The sequence below is a fragment of the Muntiacus reevesi genome, chromosome 4, assembly GCF_963930625.1.
Source record: "Muntiacus reevesi chromosome 4, mMunRee1.1, whole genome shotgun sequence".
Taxonomy (NCBI): Eukaryota; Metazoa; Chordata; class Mammalia; order Artiodactyla; family Cervidae; genus Muntiacus; species Muntiacus reevesi.
This window is the reverse complement of record NC_089252.1, coordinates 46416639-46433581: the sequence shown is the minus strand read 5'-3', so window position 1 is coordinate 46433581 and position 16943 is coordinate 46416639. Positions and strand designations below refer to the sequence as shown.

The window sequence follows — 16943 nt, the reverse complement described above, 5'->3', positions numbered from 1 at the left end:
CTGCAGTGCCTGGGTTTTGCTAGTAACAAGTGTGTCCATGCCACTGTGTCTCCGCTTGCTCTCTGGGTTGCCCTGTGTCCAGTGGCACACACTCCATGGAAGCGGCCATGCCTGGGACCTCAGCCCACTTAGCCACGAGCTCTCAGACCTCAGCAGGCCAACCACAGCCTCGTATGTGTCTTGATTGTTAAGCATTTGGGAGTCTTAGCCTTTTAAACCCAACTGTTGTCAGCCCCCAGGGCAGCTTAGGAACCTTCAGATATTGACCCTCTCCGCTGAGACTGCCCCCAGGTGACACCTGGCTGAGTGGCAGCCTACAAGTGCTTGACTTGAGGGCTGTCCCTCACCCCAACTCATCCAGCCCTTTCTCCAGGTGGACCCAGCAGAGCCTGGGGGGCATGCAGATATAAGGTATCCAAAGTGGAGACCTTACTGGGGTCACCTCATAAAACCATACCCAGAAGACTCAGAAGGAGCTCAAGGCCCTTCATTTCCTACAAGACAAGAGAACCGAGACATGCAGAAATGCTGTGACTTGCCCCAAACGGTTCAGCCGGCCAGTAGCTGAGCCAGCAGAGAGCCGACGCCTCCTGATGCCTCCTGACCCCCAGCCTGGGGCCACCTGGACTCCAGAGCTGGAGATCAATCCCATCTGTTCCCCGTGAGGACGCTCAAGCACAGAGGGCTAGCGACTTAGCAGCTGGGAATATGGAAGAAATGCTTGAGGTTCTTTATCATTACTAGAGAGACGTGAAAACCTCCCGTCCATGTGGGATGTAGGCATTTTAAAGAAACGCACAGCTGGGTCCCTGTCGACTGAGGGGCGTGCAGGGGAGAAGGGTAGTTTTGTTTGGCCTCCAGCTCCTCCACTTCCTAGCTCTGTCCTCTTTGGCATCTTATTTATCCTTTTGAGCTTTGGTTTTCTTATCCATTCAACATAGTTAATAAACCTATGTCACAGAGTTATGTGCAGAGTTGAAGTCATGCACTCATTCATTTACTTCGTCACTCAGCAGACATTTCCTCAGTGTCAGTAGTATGCTAGATGCTGTCCTCTTAGCAAGGTCCCTGCCTTCCTGGGACCTGTGTTCTAGAGGGGAACAGATGGTACCCAAGTAAACAAATATGCAAGCTCAACCCCAATAGCTGTGGAGACCAACTGATGAGCTGAGAGGTGCTGCTTGTTACTGGGTGGTTGTGGGTGAAGTGACCCACGACCCTGGCACCTGGGCACCCTCGGTGTGTCCCTTCCTCAGAGCGCCCCTGCTGGGTGGGCTCTGTGAGCTGACAGGAGGCCTGGCGTCCCCACTCCTGGCCACCTCAGCCTCTCCAGCCGTGTCCTCTCGGAGCTAGACGCCACACCCCTATTGGAGGTTGTTGTGTCTGCCACAGAATTATCCAGGGAGACTGATGTCAAATACAGCTTAGAGGTGATCCCTCTCTTATCATCACGATGGCTCTCAACTCCCCTCAGAGCCAAGCCCCACCTCCCATCCAGTTAAATAGCTGCATCACAGGGATGTGCGCAGACATGAAACCATGCATTTGTTCATATAGCTCACTGTTCAGCAAGTGAGGATCCACTCAGACAGAAGGCCATTCTTCAGAACCTACCTTCGCTGGTGACAAAACTTTGTTCTTTAAAAACATTAATGAAGAGAAGTCTGTCGCTTTTAAGCCATTTGTCAGCACATTTCCTGGGTTTTTATGTGGGAAAGCTCAGGGTCTTTCTGTTTCTATTATTATTAACAGTCAGGAAATAGGGTTGCCACTTTAGAAATGTACACCATGGGTAGAATATGAGAAATGGGCTTAGGACAAGGCCAGGAGTGGTATTTCTAGACTTTGGATTTTCTTACTAAAAGTTCTAAAATAAGAGCGTACCTTACATTTGCATGTCACTTTATTGTCAGTAATAATAGCCAACATTTATTGAGTGCTTCTTCTGTATTAGGCACTTAATCTCATTTCTGTGAAGTAAACAGGATGGTTAAATTCAAAATCTTAGAGTAGAGTGAACTCTTACGTTTTAAAGAGCCTAAGTTGGAATGAGGATACAAGACTTCTCCCAAGTCACCTGGCCAATCAGGAGTGGACTCTTAGCTCTTAAATGCTGAAATTGTGTTCATCTTATTCACAGCTATGTTTTTAGTACTGTGCTTGCTACACACACAGTAGGCTGTCAGAAAGTTTTTGCTGAATAAATGAATGGATGGATGAATGAATGGGAAAAGCTGGGGCTAGAACTAGATCATGTGCCTGCTTTTCAGATGCTTTTTCTAGTTACTTCAAAGATTAAATGAGTAGCTATATGTCTATGTGTTTGAACATGCCTGCCATAAAATAGGTAATCAGTTATGGTAGCTATAAATGTTACCCATAATCTCGGAATTAATTAAGCTTTTATGGAGAACTTGTATAGAAATAATCATTGATCAGCTTGAAAAACTTCGTAATGAAATACATGTTTGCTATTGTCAAGTAAACTTTATAGTATTTCATATTATTTTTATATACTATTATATATGGATATTCACGTGGATATTACCCTACATTGAGGTTTTGTTTACTACTCTCTCCAGAGTGAGATGGATTATTTTGAAGTAAACTCGAGCAAAAATAAAAACAAGGCCTTTTCAGCTTTGTTTTTACCAGGTGGTGGAAAGGGAAGCCGTGGGGGGTGCCAGGCGCTTCTCCTGGTGGCCTTTTCCTGGATCTGGCTGTGTGTGACCTCAAGGCAGCGTTTGACTCATGGCTCGTCCTAATGGGAGAGTCGTCAGAATTTCCCCCAAACCACGAGGGCGAGCAGACTTGGTGCCAGCGTATGAAGGCAGTGCCATCCCAGTAAGCAGCTCTTGCCTAAGTTTCTTTAGTTTCATTGGAGGGAATTTTTGAGAAAGCAATTTGCTCGTTTTATTTCCATCCCACCCTCCCTGGAGGGACAGAAGGCGGTCTTGGGTAAGCTGCCTCATGTCCTTTCCTGAGGCCTGCCTTCATAGGAAAACCCCTGAATAGTCACTTGATGGAGAAAAGGCTTCACATCTTTTAGTCATTTTTGTCACTAACAACCAGAAATGTGTTGTATTGGTGACATTCCCACTTCAAAACGTAGGATATTATTATTCCAGCTGAAAGAGTCATTGCTGTGTTGGGAGGCGGGTTTCAAGCCACCCCACGTCTGAGCCCCCAGCCCAGTCCCTCCCCTCCAAGACAGTGTGAAAGGTTTTCTAAAGTTGAGGCCACTCCAAGAGCTAGGACTTGCATCCTCATTATTAGAGGGTAAAACTTGTTTCTTCTTCACACACACAGTCTACCACACTTTCCTGATTCTTTTTTTTTTTTTTTTGGCTCTTTTTTTGGGGGGGCGGTCTTCATTGCTGTGGGGGGGCTTTCTCCAGTTTCAGAGAGCGGGGGCTATTTTCCTGTTGGGGTCTGTGGGCTTCTCATCACGGTGGCCTTTCTTGTTGCAGAGCGCAGGCTCTAGGTGTGCAGGCTTCAGTGGTGGCTGGGCTTGGACTCAGTAGTTGTGGCTCTGGGACTCAGGTACCCCGAGGCAGGTGGGGTCTTCCCGGATCAGGGATCGAACCGGTGCTCCCCTGCATTGCCAGGTGGATTCTCAACCACCGGCCCACCAAGGAAGCCCCACATGTCTTAATGCTCGACATCAATGTGGGGTTGGTCACTTCTTTCAGGACCAGCTGTGTGTGTGCTAGGTTCTATCCATATAGTGAAAGGGCCCCGTTGGAGCCTTGGAGAATTGGATCTGGGGACAGAGCAGTAGGGTGACTGTGGTATCTGTGACTGTGCTATTTCTTCTCAAACTTTCCCACCAAGTCAGACCCAGGCTCCAATCCTGACTCCTCCCCACAAGTTGTGTAACCTGAAACAAGGCACTCAGCTGCTCCAGGCCCTGGCTCACCTGTCTGTGGAGTTGGCCACGGGGGCCTCGCCAGGACACCGTGGTGACTGACCACGACACGTCAGGGAAGCTTCTAGACCGACCTGGTGCTCAGGGAGTCCTTCGGTTGGTGGCAGCCGCTCTCTGCACCCTCTTGCTACAGATGCAAGCTTTTCTTGGAAAAGAAGATCATTGTGTTGCTACCTGTAAAACACCCGGTTCCATGACAAAGACCTTTTGCCACCTCCAAGAACCCTGCCCCCACACCAGAGAACTCCATGCCAGGCCGGAAGTGACGCAGAGCTCGTGAGGAGGCTTATCACGGACGCCTGGGCCCCAGAGACCTCCAGCTGCTGAGCAGCTGTGGCGTGCCCGGAGACTGTGGGCCCAGGGTGGGAGGGACCCAGCAGGCCGGGAAGCTGGGGGACGGAACTGAATTCCAGTCAGACCAGTAAGCGCCAGAAGCAGGGCCACATCCCCGCTGCTCGCGCTTTGTCCGCCGGACTGACGCCAGGAGCCCAGCGGCAGAAGTTGTCCCTGTGCGCTGAAGCCAGCACGGCCCTCAGCGCACGACCGTTAGCCTGCACTGAGGGCGGGGGAGAGCTGATTCGGAAACACTGGTGCCCTGGAGAGGCCTGGGTTTGCGTTAACCCTGAATCGTTTCGCAAAGTATGGGGTAAAATGTATGAGGGTGCATATAGCGGTCAGTAAGGTTGGAGTCTGGGCTGCTTATAAAACCCTTTTGTGTATAGACTGTATTTACTGATGCCCTGGGAGCCGTGGAGTGAAGTCGGTTTCCATTAGAGCTGTAACAGGTGGGGACTGTGCCGTCATGGTGTGTCGAGGTAGCAGCCATGACCAGGACCCTCCTTTGCATGATGTCCTGTACATTTTGCTAAGACTTAACTCAGAACTCTACTTGCCACAAAGCATTTCCTGCTTAACCCCGCCCCACGGTCGTCATTCTGAAACCCTGAGGATCCAGCACTTAGATGTTTAGTCTTAATCACTGCACATGTTATCTGAAAAATCTCTTGAACTCTGTGTGAAAGTGAAAACAGTGAAAGTGTTAGTCACTCAGTCATGTCCAATTCTTTGCGACCCCATGGCTTTAGCCCACCAGGCTTCTCTATCCATGGGATTCTCCAGGCAAGAATACTGGAGTGGGTAGCCATCCAGGGGATCCTCCCAACCCAGGGATCGAACCCAAGTCTCCAGCACTGCAGGCAGATTCTTTCTGTCCGGGCCACCAGGGAACTCCGTGTATGTAGCTCCCTTACTCCCTCCCCACTCTTAGCCCCTAACCCACCACCTCCCACCACCACCAGTCCCCCCACACCCTCACTTTTTGTTTAAAATCTTTAACTCATTTTAGTTCACGCTCATTTTCCCTTCACCTGGACCAGGCCCTGTCCCCACCAGTGCCCTCTAGTCCTCCACACTGTGATCAAGTGGTCCCTGCACAAAGCCAGTCTCATCAAGCCCCCTTCTGAGACCCTTCAAAGGTTTCCAAGGATCTTCGAGCAGAGGCCAGGGCTCTTCATGCGACTCCGTCCTCCCCTCTGGGCCCTGCTGGCCAAGGCTGGCTCCCCCACTGTCCCTCTTCTTGCCTCCAACAAAAAGCACCTCCTGCCTTCTCTGCCTGCTGTTCCCTCAGAAGGAGCACGCGTCCCTCTTCACCTGGCTGCCCCTCCACCTCCCGCAGGCCTCTGGAACCACTATCCTTCCTTAGTGGAACTCCTTTCTTAGAACACGAAGTTCTGTACATACGAACCTTCAAGTAGCAACTTTCAGAGATGCACTCGATCAACATCAGGCAGGAGTGGACTTGCACCCTGCCCTCCATCTCCTATTGCTGACGACCCTTCAGCTCTGCCATCTCCCGCCTCCTCTCCCTACTGCAGTCAGTAATTCTTGCCTGGCCACTCAGTGCCAGCCTCTGTATGCCAGCTGTGCTGTACTGTTGTACTTTTCAAGGTACTGAACTGTAAGATTAAAAGTGTTTTCTTCATTTTTTGGTGGGTTTTTTTTTCTGTATTATTTGTCTGAGAAGTATTATAAGTCTATTACATTATAGTACTATGTAGCCGATTGTGTTAGTTGGGTACCTAGGCTAACTTGGTTGGACTTACAAACGTGTTCTCGAAACAGAGCTCATCCATACGTAGGTGACTGACTGCACTGTCATTGCTCTGTGGCTGCCGCTTCTGTGTCCCTCTGCTGCACGAGAAGGTGCCTTCTGTGAGGACAGCGACTGTGTGTCCTGAGGTCCTGATGCACACACTGCCTGGTGTGCAGGGGAGCAGACATTCAGGCAATAGAACGATGAATGAGTGACTCACGTAAGAGAGATTGACTACCATAATATGCGTAAAGTATTTACCATTGTGTCTGGGGCGTAGTTGGTCCTTATATGGTTGATTGCTTCTTTGAGTCATTCATCAAATCATTTGTTAAGTGTCTGACCGCTCTCTGAGGGGACATAGCTGCCGACACAGTGAATATAGAATCTCTGCTCTCGTGGGCCATGCGTTCTGTGTGTGCGTCTCCCTTCTCTCTCTCTCAGCCCTCCGCCTCGACCTTCCGCACTGCCCCTCCTCCTGAAACACTTTCCCCTTGTCCCTGCTCCACCTGGGACACAGGTAACCAAACTGCACCCACTCTGGCTGGTGTCACCTTGGCCTGGAAAGTGGCCCCAACAGGGACCTTTGGGGACCCCGGGCTCCTCGGCTGCCAAAGAGGGGGGACATCACTTCCTCTGCTCTAGCTGGAATAAATAAATCAGGAGTAAGATTAGAAAATCAGAAGCCCCAATCCTGGTGAAATGCTGCAGTGAAAGTGCCACTTCCAGGAATCTCCACGTGTTCTCCCTCCTCACCTGGGACTGCAGAGTGCGGCCAGGCCACCTGAAGCGTGGTAGAGCCGGGGCTCCCCTCTGCCGCCCGCTCTGCAGGGCTGGAGCACCCCCGCCTCACCCTCACCCACCACGTCCACCCGGCGCTGCCCGCCCACACAGTCAAGGCCGAGAACCTATGGGGGGGACGTCCTCGCCTCCAAGGTGACTCAGCCCTGAGAGGGGAGGCGTCTGAAGGAGACCCAGCCACGGGACCCCAGCCATGCAGCAGTCTCTGCTTGAGCACTGTCTGCCCGGGCACGGCCTGCTTTCCTGCCTGACGTCTCTCGCTTCGCCTCATGCCCTGTCCGGGCCCTGCTGCTCTCAGCACGCTGACATCCCTGACCAGGGCTGGTGGGCTTGTGTGCCCTTCCCGTGGGGGATTCACCCGGCCTCCAAAGGGCCATCGGGAGGCTGGGTCTGTGGCCCGGGACTCCCAGGCCCGCTGCACCCCACACACACTGTGTACAAACTCCGGCTGCTCTCGCACAGGCCTGTGAGATTGATCGCCTCATCTTCTTTTCGTTGCAGAAATTTCCAGAACTGAAATTCAAATATGTGGAAGAGGAGCAGCCTGAGGAGTTTTTTATCCCCTACGTCTGGTCCCTGGTGTACAACTCGGCAGTAGGCCTCTACTGGAACCCACAGGACATCCAGCTGTTCACGATGGATTCCGATTGAGAGCGGGCCCCGTTCCCCACCCCCCACCCCACCTGGCCTCCAACCCCCTCCATCCAAGCAGTCCTTCTACTTATTTTCTTTCTGGGGAATGGAGGTAGACAGATTCCCTGGTACATCTTCTATTAAAGAGGATCACACAGGCGTGTTTCCCTTGCACACGTGGGTTTGGAGAATTGAGGCCAGTTGGCAATAGATCACTCAGTTTAGATTATAGTGCAAAAAGTGGGAGGGGGGTATGCAACCATAATAAATGTAAAAACCAGCTATTTTACATGCAATCTTATTTCTAAACCAAAAATCTAGAGCTTTTCCAGGAAACCTGATGCCTTAGGCATATAATATACTTTACCAGTGCATACTTCTTTTTCTTTTCTTTTTTGCTTGCTCAGGATTTTTGTTTTGAGAGTGTGTGTGTGTGGTGTGTTTGTGTTTCAACACTGAGAAATATCAATCTGAAAAGATGACAGGACAGGAATTAATAAGGAAACGAAGCCGTGTGTGTGTGTAGTGGCCTTTCAGAGGACCCGTGATGGAAGCCTGGGCATTTGGATAAAGCCTTTAGATCCTCCACGTCTTTCCCTCAAAGAAAGAAATGACTCCTCCTCATGAAGCCCAGATTAGCTTTTCTGTGGATTTGGCCTCTGAGCTATAGCTGAATTAAATTGGAGTCTAGCACAAATTAAGTTAATCTTCTCTGTATTAATCATTAGGAAAAGAAAAGCTTCATTTTGAAAGCAGTCTTTTTTTCTTCAACCAGACCAGTAGGAGGAAAAGGAGACCACTTTGATTAATGCAGTGTTCCACATGAGATGAAAGACATGTTTTCCTGTCCGTCTCTGACTTTATTTAAACTCTTCTGGGGCCTGTGTGAGCCGCAGTTGGCTTCCTGAGCTCCTCTGAGGGACGCGGCGCCGGGGTTGCCCCAGCAGAGCAGCGGGCACTGAGGACAGAAGGGACAGGCCTTTACAGCCACGCTCTGGGTCCATGGCCACCCCTCTGGACCTAGTTTCAGTCTCAGAGACACAAAAGTTATGTGCTTTTCTGCATGGGAAGCACCCGTTTCAACCTGCTGTTGCCTGATCTGTATCAGAAGCAGCTTCTCTCCTGTCCCCCGGCTGGCGACCAGAGTCACTTTGATCCATCACCATCTTCTGAGGGCCTGAGGGGAGCCATCTTCTCTCACACGGAGCTCTGGGAAGGGTTAAACGCGTGACACGTCAGTGCACACTTGTGTGGTTTCCCCCTTGAACAGCCTGGCTGCCCACCCTCTTGGAAGTATCTGAGAAAAAAAAAAAAAAAAAGGAAGTATCTGAGGTCGGCCGGTTTCGTCGTCATCAGGCCAGGGCTGCGACCAGAGCCCCCTGAGGCCGGCTGACCGAGGGAGGGCCCGTGCCTGGTGGACCCCGGGGGCCCGTGCCTGGTGGACCCCGGGGGCCCGTGCGGCCTGGCCGCTGCTGCCTCAGCCTCAGGCTTCTGAGTGTCCCTGCCAGAGACGCTGGCTGGGACCCTGATGTTTCCCTGAAGGTCGCACAGACAGGGCCTCAGACCAGCAGGTGAGGCCTGTGAACGGCTTCTGCTTAGTCTGGCCTGAAGGGGAGGCAGTGTGAAGGTGGAAGATGGAATCCTCCAGTCAGAAAGGGGAAAATACTAGATGCCCATTTCAGGTCGCAGTTATTTATATGTCCTGTATGGAAACGTGATGCATCGCTTTGTTTCCCAAGCATTCTGATCCGCTTCCTTTCCTTTAAACCAAAACACAACCATCTGAAAGGGTCACGTGGGGCAGAGGAGCCCCTGGTGGGACCCCAGCACCACCCTGAGAGGCTGAGGAGCGCGCAGTGACATGGGTCTGTCACTGGGCTACAGGACCGTCGGTTCTTCCGACAGGAGGGCTGGAGTCCCCAAAACACTCCAGACGCCACTGCCTCGGCTCTGCAAACCCTCCAGCGGCCTTTCTTTATTTTTGTGAAAGATTTATTACATGACAATAAATTTAAAATGATAAACTTGAATTACACTTGCGTTAATTTGCTTTAGAAATTCCTTCGGTTTTCCACAAAGTAAAACCATGTAGAATGAGGCAACACAGGATCGTTCATTGTGTGTTTGCATGTAAACTCACATCTGATTTTGCCCAAGATACAGAGCTGTTTTTGCACTGTGTCATCTGTCATCATGTTTGTTTTTAAAAGAATGTGCTCCTCTCAGTAGCACCTTTCCTTCGGAGTTCAAGGCGCTGTACAAACAAGCTGCGGAACTGTAGCTCTGGTCCCGTCACCCGTTGAGGCTTGTGTCGCAGGATCTGTGAACAACAGCCTTGCAAGGTCGGCGTCACAGAATGGCCACCATTCAGCGGTGCAGATGGAAGTGGGGCTGTGGAGGAGCTCAAGGACAAAGACAGAGGAAGGGAAGGGAAGAAGGTCCCTGAAGCACAGAAAGTAGGCGGCGCACACAGTCCTCTCCTTCGGAAGGAAATGGCAGGAGCTGGAGAAGCAGGAAAGAACATAGGACCAGCGTCAGTGGGGACACTCGGCTGCGAGTGTTCCTCCAGCTTGTTAGAACATCCCCGCCCCCCCGCAAGAGGAATGTGGCAGGGGGTGCTTTTAGGCCCTCAATTTCTTAATATATCATTCTTTACGCAATATACTATCCTTCAGATTCTGTGAAGCTGGGGTCTTGCCTCAGGCATGTCGGTTCTCTGCAGACTGAGTCACTGCTTTGCAAGAGCCATAAATTAGAGCTGTGGTACTTGCTGATACTTAATAGACTTGAGTTTGCAGGGTCAACCCTTTGGTCTCTTAACTTCCTCCTAAGCACGGTGCTTGTAATTTCAGTAGCTGCCACTTGATATTAGAGACTGATCTCCGGGCTTTCTGACACCAAATTCAGGGCTATTCCAGTGTCTTAATATCGCCTCCAGGAGTCAAGGAGTTCAGGGCTACTAGTCTCTGACGAGCCAAGCTTCGTATGACACAGCTGAGGAGTGAATTATATAACACAATCCACAGCAAATAATGCATTTTTATTTTTAAGAATTCAAAGCATAAAATTTAATCTCATTAGGGATCTCCCACCCAAAATAAGAGAGATCCATCAGGAACTTCCCACCCCCTTGGTCAGATCATGTATGGCAACCCCTACCCTTCTGACTTCACCAGGCTTCAAAAGTGCCAGCTACTCAGACACGGCCTCTGGAAAGAGGAAAGCTGTCCCCCACGTGACTTTAACCAGGTAATGCTTCATCATTTTGTTGGCTCTGGGATGACTCCAACAAAGTTTTTAAGTATTTTGGCAGGTTTCCAAGCCACCATTAGCCAGAGGTTTAGATTACCTAGCACTCCATTACTATCAGTAAACTACCCTTCATGGATACTGTGATCCAGCTTCTAAATCACCTCATTCAGTCCCTGAAAGTGGGCTGAGGTGAAACTACTAGTGGCCCCAGTGCTTAGCAAATGTACACTCCCTCCGGAGAACATGAACTGTTAGGACTGAATGTATCCTCCAACTTCACATACTGAGCCCTAATCCCAGGGTGATAGTATTAGTCGGTTGGGCCTTAGGGGAGCAATTAGGTTTAGATGAGGTCACGATGGTGGAGCCCCATGATGAGATTAGTGCCCTTACAAGAAGAAAGATGAGAGATCTCTCTCCATCAAAGGGACACAGCAAAGAGACCACTGTTTGTAAGCCAGGAAAAAAAGCCCTCACCGGGAATGGAATCATTCAGCCCCTTAATCTTGGACTTTCCAGCCTTTTCAGAAATGAGAAATCAATGTCTCTTATTTAAGGCACCCAGTCTGTGGTATTTTGTTAGAACAGCCCAAACTGACCTAATATAGGAGCATAACCCAAGGCCTCAGATTGTCCGTTACTATCAGAAATATCCAGGTATATGAGAAGACCAAATAATATGTTATATGAATTTAAACCATCAGAGGGGGCTTCCCTAATGGTCCAGTGGTTAAGGGTCTGCCTTGCAATGCAGGGGGTGCCGGCCCGATCCCTGGTCTAGGGAGATCCCACGTGCCAAGGGGCCCTGTGCACACCAACCCCTGAGCCTGCTCTCTCGAGTCCTTGAGCCACAGCTACTGAAGTCCACATGCCCTAGAGCCCGTGCTCCGCAAGGAGAAGCCACTGCAATGAGAAGCCTGCGCACTTCAAATGAAGAGTAGCCCCCGCCTTGCCACAACTTGAGAAAGCCCTCACAGCAACAAGACCTAGTGCAGCCAAAAGTAACATAAACTTTTTTTTAATTTTTAAAACAACATTTTTAAAAATCAGAGGGGGAAAAAAAAATCAGAGGGAAAAAATGCCCACAGTCTCCAGGTGTCTCAGTCACAAAATTGGAACCACCTATGCTTTCTGTGTTTAAAAGCAAACAGTGTGCCCAAGAATTTCAGAGAGTTAGAAACAAAAGGGACCAAATGGAAATTCTAGAACTGAAAAATATTATAGCAAGAATTAATAATTCAGTTGATGGGTCTAAGAGCAGATTAGTCACAACTGAGAAAAGAATGAGTAAGGTGAAAAATTCAGAGCAAAAGCAGTCAGCAAGCGAATCGAAGGTAAGAGACACAAAGGATACAGTGAGGATGTCTGACCTAAATGTAGTTCAGATCTCAAAAACGTAGGAGAGTGAAATAAATATTGGCTGAGAACTTTTCCAAAACTCAAGAAAGATACCAAACCATAAATTCAGTAGGCCCCAAATCTCAAATGGGATAAATAAGTCCACACCTAGACACATCATAGTGAAACTGTTGAAAACCCAGGAAAAGATGTTAAAGCTACTGAGGGGTGGAGCAAGGGTAAGAGGGATTACCATCAAAGGAGCAACAATTAAACTGACAACTAACTTCTCAGCAGGGATAGTGAACTACAGTGAAGTGCTGAAAGAAAATGACAGCCCGCCTCAAAATTTCTGACGGGAAAATATCCTGCAAGAATGAAGAATAGACATTTATATGCAAATAGCTGGAAGAATTCATTAGCACACATACCCTAAAGGAAAATTAAAAGTATCCTAAAGGCAGAAGGAAAATAATCCCAAATATAAGGACAGAGCTTTAGGAAAAACTGAATAGCAATGAAAATGAGAAATATACAGGTCAACATAAATACTACATAAAACAATAATTGTGTCTTATGAAGTTTATATATGTGTTAAAGGCATAGAGATGGGGAGGGTTTAAATAGGATTTAAGTGTTCTAAGCTCTGTGCATTATCCTAAAAGAGAGTTTTTTAAATCTCATTTAATATTAGATTTTTGGTAAGTCTAGGGTATATATTGTGATTAATATTAGTAAGAATGTAGAACTTTCAAACTAATGACAGCTGCTGCTGCTGCTGCTGCTAAGTCGATTCAGTCATGTCCGACTCTGTGCGAGCCCGTAGACGGCAGCCCACCAGGCTCCCGCATCCCTGGGATTCTCCAGGCAAGAACACTGGAGTGGGTTGCCTCTTCCTTCTCCAACGCATGAAAGGAAAAGTGAAAGGGAAGTCGCTCAGTCATGTCCGACTCTTAGCGACCCCAGGGACTGCAGCCTCCCAGGCTCCTCTGTCCATGAGATTTTCAGGCGAGAGTACTGGAGTGGGGTGCCATTGCCTTCTCCAAACTAATGACAGAAGAGGGAATAATTCCATGGACAAGATTAAGAGCTTCACAAGGAGGGTAGAATAAAAAGAATAGGTGAGGCAAATAGAAAGCGGGTTGTAAGATATACATGATAAATCCATTATTCCATTAAATGTAAATGGACTAACAGAGACTGTCAGGCTTGATTTTAGAAGAACTACTGTAGTACAACTAGAGAAGAGAATGGCAACCCCCTCCAGCATTCCTGCTTAGAGAATTCCATGGACGGAGGAGCCTAGTGGGCTACAGTCCATGGGGTCACAGAGATTCAGACATGACTGAGTGACTAACACACACACCATAGTACATACAGACTGCCAGTTTTAAGTTCCAGGGATATGATGTAAAACATGATAAATATAATTTAACACTGCTGTAAGTTATATATGAACATTACTAAAAGAATACATCGTAAGAATTCTCATCACAAGGGAAAACTTTTTTCTATTTGATTTTTTATGTGAGATGTTGACTGCTCACTAAACTTAACTGTGGTAATCATTTCATGATATATTAAAGTCAAATCATTATGCCATACACCTTAAACTTCCAAAGTGCTGTATGTTAGTTGCATCTCAATAAAACCAAAAGAATTTAACAGAAACAAAAATAAAAACAATTATATGCTATTTACAAGAAACACTTTTAAAATATGTGAATTTTGAAATTTTGAAGGAAAGGATAGAGAAATATGTACCCAGCAAACAGCAATCCTAGGAAACTAGTGTAGATACATTAACATTACAGCAAACTTTAAGGTAAAAATATTAGAAATAAAAGCAGTCATTTCAATTCCCAGAAAGAGGTAGTAATTCTAAATCTTATGCACGTAATGATACAATCTTAAAAGTTGATAGAACTAGGAAATTTTGGCAAATATGTGAGTATAGTGAGATTTTAACATCTATTTCAGTAAGAGTAAAAGCAAGCATACAAAAATCAAGTTACAGAAAATGTAAACAATGCAATTAGAAAACTTGGCCAAATAAATACATGTAGAACACTACGTTCAACAGCTTCCTTTTCAAACACAAATAGCACATATGCCAAAATTTGTATGCTGAGCTATAAAAACAAGCCTCAACAAACTAGGAGTTAATGCCAATGAAATATGTTCTCTGACCACAATGTAATTAAGCTGGAAATCAATTACAAAAAGATAATGTAATAATCCTCATTTATTTGGAAGTTAGTCAAAGCTATGGTTCTTCCAGTAGTCATGTATGAATGTGAGGGTTGGACCATAAAGAAGGCTGAGCACCGAAGAATTGATACTTTCGAACTATGGTACTGGAGAAGACAGCATCTTGGACTGCAAGGAGATCAAACCAGTCAATCCTAAAGGAAATCAACCCTGAATATTCATTAGAAGGACTGATGCTGATGCTGAAGCTGAATTTCCAATACTTTGGCTCCCTGATGTGAAGAGCCAACTCATTGGAAAAGACTCTGATGCTGGGAAAGACTGAAGGCAGGAGGAAAAGAGGGTGACAGAGGATGAGATGGTTGGATGGCATCACTGACTCAATGGACATGAGTTTCAGTAAACTCTGGGAGATAGTGAAGGACAGGAAAGCCTGGTGTGTTTCAGTTCATGGAGTTGGCAAAGAGTTGGACAGGACTTAGCGACTGAACAACAACAAATTTGAAAGTTAAACGCCTTTCTAAATAACCCATCTGTTAAAGAATAAACCATAAAGGTAATTTGAAATATTTCAAACTGAATAATGAAAATACTACATATTCAAACTTACGGAGAAGAAAACTTGTGAGTTGCAACTAAAACTATGCTTATAAATTTATATCTTTAATTGTATATGTTGAATAGAAGACTTCCCTGGTGGCTCAGATGGTAAAGAATCTGCCTGCAATGCAGGAGACCTGGGTTCAGTCCCTGGGTTGGGAAGATCCCCTGGAGAAGGAAATGGCAACCTACTCCAGTATTCTTGCCTGGAAAATTCCATGGACAGAGGAGCCTGGTGGGCTGCAGTCGTGGGGTTACAAAGAGTCAGACACGACTGAGTGACTAACAGATACACACAGAATAGAATAAAGGCTGAAAATCAATTATCTAAGCAACCACCTGATGCTGGGAAAGATTGAAGGCAGGAGGAGAAGGGGACGACAGAGGATGAAGTGTTTGGATGGCATCACCGACTCGATGGACATGAGTTTGAGTAAGCTCCGGGAGTTGGTGATGGACAGGGAGGCCTGGTGTGCTGCAGTTCATGGGGTCGCAAAGAGTCGGACACGACTGAGCGACTGAACTGAACTGAGGCAACCACCTAGAAATTTTTTATAAAGCAAATGAAACCCAGAAATAAAAGCCAAAATGTAGAACACAAATAAATAATAAAGGGAATCAAGAAAGTGAAAAGTTCGTTCTTTAAAAGGATTGACAACCCTGTAACAAAATTGATGAGGAAGCAAGGAGAACAGGTGGAAGGGTGGGGGAGGGACAGAAAAACAGCCAGTCTCAGAAGTGAAAAATGGGTGAATTTGTTCAGCTTAGGCACACATTAAAAACATGTAAGAGGATATTATAGATACTAATCAATTTTAAATATAGATGGAGTGGTGTTTCAGGACTGCGTACGTATATGAAAACTAATCAAATCATGCACTTAACACGTGCAGTTTTTGTATGTCAATTCTGCCTCAATAAAGCTGTTTTTAAACTTTGGGTTAAATGAACAAATTTCTTTTTTTGGAAAAAAAAGCTCTCTAAAACTGGCATCAGCGTGGGATGAATTGGGAGACTAGGTTAACATATATACACAATTGATAATATGCAAAGAATAGATAATTAATGAAAATCTACTGAGTAACACAGGGAACTCTACTCAATGCTCTTTGGTGACCTAAATGGGAAGGAAATCTAAAAACGAGGAGATATATGATACATATAGCTGATTTCCTTTGCTGTACAGTAGAATCATTGTAAAGCAACTATAATAAAAATTAATTTAGAAAAATAAGTAAAACTGACATCAGAAGATCTTGAAAATTGGAATCATTCTATATCTATTGCCTAAATTGAACCCATAATTTAAAATTGCTTCACAAGGAAATCTACAGGTCCAGATGGCTTCACTAGTGAATTCAATTAAACATCTAAGAGAGAAATAAATGCCAATCTTGCACAAACTCTTCCAGAAAATAGAAAACCTCCAAATTGATTTTATGAGGCTAGCGTAAACCTTAGATACCAAAAATATTATTAGCAGTATAAGAAACCAAAATTACAGGTCAATCTTTCTTATCATCATGGCTAAAAAAGGTCTATTCATTAGCAAATAGATCTATTCACTAGCACTATATAAAAATGCTTCATGATTGGGAGTTACTTGGTGGTCCAGGGGATAAGACTCCCAATACAGGAGGCCCAGGTTTGATCCCTGGTCAGGGAACTAAGATCCCACATACCACAAATAAGCCTGTGCATGACAGCAAAGACCCAGCACAGCCAAAATAAATAACAGGAAATATTTTTAAATACATCATGATGAAATTGGGCTTATCATTCAAAAACCAAAGTCATTCACATTAACAGAATAAAAAGAAAAGTAAATGATAACAGATGTGGACAGATTTTTTTTTAATAAAACTCAACAATCAATCATTGAGTGATATGTTTAGCAAGCTAGAAAAATAAGGAAATGTCCATCTGATAAAGTTATCTACAAAAAACCTACAGCAAACACATCATACTTAAAGGTATCAAAATTTTCCTTCTAAGATAGAAACTAGAAAATTATGTTCCATTTAACACTTCTATTCAAAATGATACTAGATATCATTCAAATGATAGTACCATTCAAATGATACTAGA

The 16943-nt window shown here is 46.2% G+C and overlaps 1 protein-coding gene across 4 annotated transcripts in view; it reads left to right on the top strand.

Moving 5' to 3' along the window:
• DYM (dymeclin) overlaps window positions 1–9484 on the top strand; it is a 372867-nt gene extending 363383 nt beyond the window's left edge. For all 4 annotated transcript variants that reach the window (XM_065932681.1, XM_065932680.1, XM_065932678.1 and 1 more), the window contains one exon: window positions 7323–9484. In XM_065932681.1, the coding sequence (XP_065788753.1) occupies window positions 7323–7472 (150 nt within the window). In that variant the 3' untranslated portion in view covers window positions 7473–9484. The remainder of the gene's footprint in view (window positions 1–7322) is intronic.
• Window positions 9485–16943: the final 7459 nt, after the last annotated feature.